The 7,010-nt window shown below is 34.9% G+C and overlaps 1 protein-coding gene across 3 annotated transcripts; it reads right to left on the minus strand.

Annotated features, from left to right (window-relative positions):
• Window positions 251–4,648, minus strand: LOC109326046 (ras-related protein RABC1-like). Of its 3 annotated transcripts, XM_019558684.1 has the most exons (8): window positions 4,618–4,648; window positions 4,493–4,526; window positions 4,259–4,406; window positions 3,669–3,737; window positions 3,434–3,499; window positions 1,969–2,090; window positions 918–1,046; window positions 251–645 (listed from the first exon to the last, which is right to left on the minus strand). In XM_019558684.1, exons 3-8 carry the CDS (start codon window positions 4,389–4,391, stop codon window positions 541–543), a joined length of 624 nt encoding a protein of 207 aa, XP_019414229.1. In that variant the 5' UTR covers window positions 4,392–4,406; window positions 4,493–4,526; window positions 4,618–4,648; the 3' UTR covers window positions 251–540. The 3 variants fall into 3 exon arrangements, with proteins under 3 accessions (XP_019414229.1, XP_019414230.1, XP_019414231.1); XM_019558685.1 differs by lacking the exon at window positions 4,493–4,526 and having other exon boundaries at window positions 4,259–4,403; window positions 4,561–4,618; XM_019558686.1 differs by lacking the exon at window positions 4,618–4,648 and having other exon boundaries at window positions 4,259–4,401; window positions 4,479–4,520.

Here is a 7,010-nt window from a genome sequence, read left to right on the forward strand (position 1 = left end):
CCCTATTTAACATAAATATATAATTGTGTTGAAAAATTCAGTGGTTAACATTAACAATCATCAACAATTCTTTTTCATTAAAAGCTTGTCATAAAAAGTTTTAGCAACACCATTGTCTAGACTTTATAGCTTATTAGAATAACTTTCGGTAGCAAACCCCAATAAATAGTTTATTTTTTGTATAAGCTACACTACCAAACACATTTTTAGACTTAACATAAAAAGTTATAGCAACACCATTGTCTAGACGTTATATACAACATGAATAAATGAACTAGCTTCCTTCATCTGATACCCATGATCCTTGCACGTCTACATGAAATTAAATGTACTCAACAAAGTATAAAGAAAAAGCAGACAAAAATCATCGTTATAACATATAATATTCAAGACAAAACAGGAACCTGGAATTGTTTTTCAAAGGCTTCAGTAGGTGCTAAATAACCATTGTTGTGTTAGAAATCTGATTCTGTCAATGGATTCGACACCATTCACTTGGAGATCTTAAAACACAGTCTTGAGTGAGGTAACCTCTTAACATCAGCAACAACTACTTGTGGCAGCAGACTGGGGTGGCTTGTCCTTAAATATGTTCTTTTTCACTCCCTTGTTGCCCTCGGCTAAAAGACTAGGTGTATCGAGAATCTGGGTGCACACACACAAGAAAAAGGGTAATATTATCAATATCTTCTGCGATATAGACATGTGTATCGCAATCCAAATATTATGAAAACGGTAAGAGAAGCAAATCATAGCCATTGAATTTTGTATTTGATAGGAACTTAGGATACCAAAATAATACGATGTGACTTCATGATTTGCTCCTGATACTCTCATAATGAGCTAATGCCTCCCTTAAAATTGGAAGTAGTATTGTTACAGGAATGAGAAGCTATGCAATACACAAATTAACATACCTTCAAAACAAGCTCTTCAAAGCATTGTTGCACATTAACACGAGTTTTAGCACTGCATTCAATAAACAGACAACCGCATTCCCTGGCAAAGTCTATTCCCTCTTTCTTGGTCACAACTCTATCACCCTCCTGACAAGCAAACATTATCCACCTGCTCATCAAATACTCTAATGGAACGCATGAAAAAAATATAGTAATAGGCTCTAATACAATGCATAAGTCAGAACGAAACATGTGTGACATGAAACAGATTACTGAGGGGTCAAAATGGAAATAATTATGCATGTGCCAATTGCGTCCTATGGAAGAGGAATCGGCCTAATTGAGGATTTATATTTACTTAAATAGCATTTAAAATCATATAAACAAGCCTGCTTCCAAATCTTTTCCCAAAAAATAACAAAAGGAAGGTCAGCAATCCTAGTAGAAGAGAAAATGACAAATAAAAGATAAGAATCTAGGCCAAGGAATAAAAAGAGAGGATAAGCAATCCTACTAGAAGAACTACAAAAGTAAACACAAACCAAAACAGATCAGAGACAAGTACATTTGCCCAAAAGAGCTTCTCAATTCATTTGTACATCTATAACAGAAAGTCCTCTAGAATAAGGGTGAACATCTTCTATCCCGAAAAGTGTATCACTCCATGTGCACCTGTTTACGATTGGTCATTAAAATACTTAACTACTAAATTTTTAACTTTAATATATTTTTCAACCAATCACAAATAGTGACACATATAACTCCTCAAAAGGGAAAATTCTCCCTCATTCCTTCCACAATCTTTAAATTGAATAGATGGAAATTAAACTAAAGATATTCACTAGTATTTTCTCTGAACCAAATTTTCCCAAGAGTTGTTTCAGAAGGAAGAAAATTTAAAGTATGAGGTAACATTGATTTCGAATAAGTCAAGCATGGACATCAAACACAAATAGCCATAAAGATACATATATAGGTGGGTAATCAAATACATCATGACATGATTAAAAAAATACACCAGCAAGATTAACAGAAACCATATGATTGTAAACTTCCTAAAACAAGATACCTTATCCACTTTGTTTCCAACAAGCATCCTAATGCAGTCTTGATTTGTTGAATAAAGGTCTATTTCCCTTGCCCATATTTCAGAGAGATTTGTAAATGTTTCTCGCCGAGTTACATCATAAACTGCACCGCTCAGAGGAACGAAATACAGATATAAACAGCCAATCCAAAATTAAAACTTCAACAGTATATCTACCGGGGATAGGGAATATTTTCTAATTTCTGAGGACCATTCAACATAATGTATCTGGTACAGATATGATACCTGTTTCCTGGTGAATCCAATCAACTTGGAACCAAAATTTCATTTTGGTCATTGAATTACCACGGATTACTTAGAGAAAAGAGCAATTCACTTAATAATCCAAAGTATGATATATGTAGGGAAGTATGTTTTTCGAGATGTCTGTATCAATATTCAATATGTAGTTAAGTTCTCTCCAGCAACATGAATGATTTCAACTCTCACAATCATATCGAAGTGATATTCCATCGTACATTTTAGGTCAAAGAAATTGACTTAAAAAATTTATGAACTGTGAATTGTATTAATTTGTAAATACTAAATAGAGTAAATTATACAAACAACCGGAAGTTTAGCTTAATTACACTCATCACCCCTAGGAATGGCAACGGGGCGGGTCGGGGTCGGGTTTGCACATACCCAAACCCGAAATTCAAAACCCGAACCCAAACTCAACGGGGTTGAAAATAAAAATACCATCCCCGAACCCGTCGGGTTTCGGATAACCCGAACCCGAAAAAAAAAAACCCGAAAATGATAAAGTGTTAAGGAAGATATGATATTATTTTCGTGTAATTTTACTCTAACATTTCTATTTTCTCTTGTATTATTTCATTTCTTTTATGTTTGAAGATCCAATAGTATATAAAGTAACATTAGAAATTAAAAACAATTGGCAAAGGATAGAAATTTCAATTTTAAATTGAATTACCTTACTTCGGGGCGGGTTCGGGTTAGGGTCTTTGCTATACCAAACCCGAACCCGAAATTTAAACCCGGGTAAAACCCGAACCCAATCACATCGGGTTTTCCTTGTTAAATTCGGATTCGGTTCGGGCGAGTACCCACGGGTTCGGTTTTTATTGCCATCCCTAATCACCCCTCCAATGTAAAACATTGCATTCACCTCCCATAAGGGGTACTCATATATGTATATAAATTAGGGTTAGTTTGTGTAGATGTAAAAAATGGAAGATGGTTTGTATAGTTTCACTAAATATCCGGGAGTTTAGTGTAATTTACTCTAAACAAAATAGTTGACATGCTCCATACTTGCTTCATACCATCATTACAAAGTGAATCAAAGACTTTAGCATATTGCCTAATTAGTAAAATCTTCTAGTCTAGATTCTCTTGAAAAACTAAAACATTTATTTCACCCAATTAATAAAATAAATGTCTGGGAGGGAGATCAATCAAGAAATGGGGAGTTGAAACTCACTCATAATGATCCCTTGCGCCCCTCGGTAGTAAGAGCTTGTCAATGTTCTGAATCTCTCCTGGCCAGCTGCATAATTAAATAAGTAGAATCAACCAATTATGCTATCAATGCTATGGCCACAATAAAGATGGTCTCCTGGTCATCATATCTACAGTTATGCACTACCACTAGGCAAGTGATTGAAGAAAAATCATAAAATCGAAACATCAATAAATAAACAAAAGTGAAGGAAAACCTGTATCCCAAATGGCAAGCTTCAGCTTTTTACCATCCATCGTCACATATTTAACCTTAAAATCAACACCTACATCAAAAAATGTGTATGAAACTCTAGATCACATTGTATTCACAAATAAAACAAAATCAATAAGGTATCCACTAAGGCTGCACCAAGGCGGTGTGGTGTGCGGTTAAAACAAGATGAAGCATGATATTCTTATTCTATTTTGTTCTCTTTAGTTTCACTTCTTCATAATCATCTCACAAGTGTATTTCATGGCTTTAAAGTCTTTATTTCCCTTTTTCCCTTCCAAAACCCAACTCCCAGGCGGACCCTTGGTGGAACCAAAATATTTCACTTTTTTAGTATTATGTTTTGTTAGGATGAGCCTCACCAACTCACCCGTATGTAAGGTTGTTTGCCTTATCACCTAAAGTCACGAGTTCAAATCCTAAAAACATGGTCTCCCCTTCCCCACCTAGTTGGATTAAGGTTTGGTTATCGGATAAATTTTATAATACACCAAATGACATGTTCTGATATGCATAATAAACATTAATTCACCAACAATGCAGTTAGTTTTTGAATAGCGAAAAGAAACGAACCAATAGTGGGAGAGAGATCTTCGAAGCTATCGGAGGTGAAACAAAGGAGGAGACTACTCTTGCCAACGCCAGAGTCTCCAATCATCAGTAACTTGAACAAATAATCGAATTCCTGGGTTGAACTTGACTCCATCGCATTCAATCTAAAACAATAATAACAACAAAATCAATCATCAAATTCATTGCATACTGAAAGAAGAAGAAAGGAAATGTTGATTACGTAAGAATAAGAAATTGAAGAGGAAAATGGAGATATTGGCAATGAAAAAGTGAACCGTGTGTGCGAATGACAAGATTGTCGTTTCACCTTTCTAGATTCAAAATTGTTACAAAATGATTCGGGTTAGAATTATAACAAACAGATTTACGAGTCAAGATCCTCTTCAAACAAACATTGTTGTTTTACTTAAACACTTCTGATTATAATTTTAATTAAAGCGACTACTTTTCCTTATTTATTTAAATATAATAGGATTATAAGTCAGCTCTTCATTAATTAATAATTAACTATCCTATTTTGTATAATCAAGGGTTATCATGAATAATAAATTAATTATTTTTGGGGAAAAGTGTATGTACCACTAAACTTTGTGTTTTTTTGCTTATTAACTATTTTTTTCTTGATCAATACCTAAATTATGATGATTAGGGAAATTAATAGAAGTGTCACTTTAACTGCAACTACTTATCATATGAAATTACTGGATGTGGTCAACTTGCAAAGGTCTTGACTCTTGATTTTCTCTTTAGTATCACTTTATCATAAAACAAGGATAGCAAGTTTTGTCTTATATAACATTGACCTTGGTTCCCTTGCACTAGATTTTTTATTTTTAATTACTATGAGCAAACAACTATAATTATGTATAGCACAACTCCAATAAAAAATATTGCATGAATCAGAAAAATTGTCTTCAACTCAAGATATTATGTAATGGTAATAAAAATTGCACGCTTGTTTTGTAAACAACAATACTGTTTATTAATGCTTTATCATAACCCATGTTATAAATCTTATCGCTCATACGCAACTTGTGTCCCCTCACCGCAGAATCAGTATGTGAGACCTTTTTCACTCCTTCGCGATTGATATTGCTCTACCTCGCGATTGATATTGCTCTACATCACGACCCATGTGCTTCACCTACTGTGAATGGCCAACCGTGCCTTGAGATGTTTTTAGGAATAACTATAAATGGCCTATAAGGGTGTGAAATAGATTCATCTCTCTTAGGAAGAAGTAAAAGGATTCGCTAAACAGAGAATATAATGGAATGAAGAAGAGATGAAAAATCTTGTGTATTTTTGTTATTATTGAATGAATAATATACATCAATGTTTATATGTAATACTGGTTTGATTGAATAACAAGAAAGCTTATTAACAAACTATAACTGAATTAACTAACAAATGAGCACATGTTGAAAAAGAATAAACATGTGCTAAATGTGACAAAATAGTAAGTGAGTGATCTGCATTTCAACCATTCTGCATAAGCAAGTTGAGGCACATGACTTGTTTGATGTGCTAAGACAATGTGCCATGATGTGTAAAAGCTTGATTAATATGTTGATGTGCTTCTTGTGCTCCTTGGACAATATGATGCAAGGCTTGGTCGTGACAAGTTCTTGTTTGGTGCAGTTATGCAATATCCTTGTGCATGAGGCAAGGTCCAAGATGCAGTGAATCAAGCTTCCTACAAAAATAGTTAGGAATAGAGAATATATATAGGTTTATTACCCCCTCAAGCTGGAGAGTATATATTCAATACTCCCAACTTGGGTAATAAGTGGTTGAAAATGAATGGTTCTAAGGCTTTTGTGAGAATGTCAGCCACTTGTTAAGTAGTGTTAATAGAGAGTAAGTGGTAAAGCTTATTTTTGCAAACGTTCACGTGCAACGTGACAATCAATTTCAATGTGTTTCGTACGTTAGTGAAATACTGAGTTGGCTGCAATATAACAGGCTGAGTTGCTATCACAATATAAAGGTGCAGGTTGTGTAAAATTGACTTGGAAATTAAGTAACAGATAGGTTAGCCATTGTACCTCACACGAAGCCAAAGCCAAAGCACGATACTCGGCCTTAGAGGATGAACGAGAAACCGTAGTTTGTTTCTTAGATTTCCAGGAAATCAAGGAGTCCCCTAAGAACATGCAATAGCTGGAAACAAATTTGATTGTATCTGGGCATGTAGCCCAATCTGAATCAGTGAAGCCATTGAATTGAATTGTGGAACTTCTTGGATAGAATAGCCCTTGACCAAGACTACCCTTTAAGTAACGCAGAACCCTTGTGATTTCCTTGTAGTGATTGATTGTAGGATTAGCCATAAATTGGCTCAATTGTTGTGTGGAAAAGCTAATGTCAGGGCGTGTGTTAGTTAAATTGAGTAGCCTCCCCACAAGTTGTCTGTACAACATTGAATCATGGTAGGGTGCACCTTCTTTCTGAAGTAGAGGGGTGGTTTTGACCATTAGAGTGGGAAACATGCTTAGAGGTTAAGAAACTAGTATCATGAAGGAGGTCTAAAGAGTACTTTTTCGTGACAGAGATTGATTCCAAGTTTGGACCTTGAAACCTCTAGGCCAAGGAAGTACTTAAGTGTACCCAAGTCCTTAATTTTAAATTTGTCATCAAGATAGTGCTTAACAAGATCTATTTTATGTACGTTGTTGCATGCTAAAATGAGGTCATCCACATATATAAGGAGAGCAGTGTAACTAGAGCCATGTTTCATGGTGAAGAGGGA

This window comes from Lupinus angustifolius, chromosome LG14 (genome assembly GCF_001865875.1).
Source record: "Lupinus angustifolius cultivar Tanjil chromosome LG14, LupAngTanjil_v1.0, whole genome shotgun sequence".
Classification (NCBI taxonomy): Eukaryota; Viridiplantae; Streptophyta; class Magnoliopsida; order Fabales; family Fabaceae; genus Lupinus; species Lupinus angustifolius.

Bases quoted from the DNA above. Each gene is read 5' to 3' on its own strand.
- LOC109326046 (XM_019558684.1), bottom strand. From the start codon at position 4,391: ATGGAGTCAAGTTCAACCCAGGAATTCGATTATTTGTTCAAGTTACTG. The intron at 1,047-1,968 runs GTATCTTGTTTT...TTTGCTTGTCAG, and splicing joins TTGGAAACAAAGTGGATAAG to GAGGGTGATAGAGTTGTGAC. The intron at 646-917 runs GTATGTTAATTT...GTGTGCACCCAG, and splicing joins TTGAAGAGCTTGTTTTGAAG to ATTCTCGATACACCTAGTCT.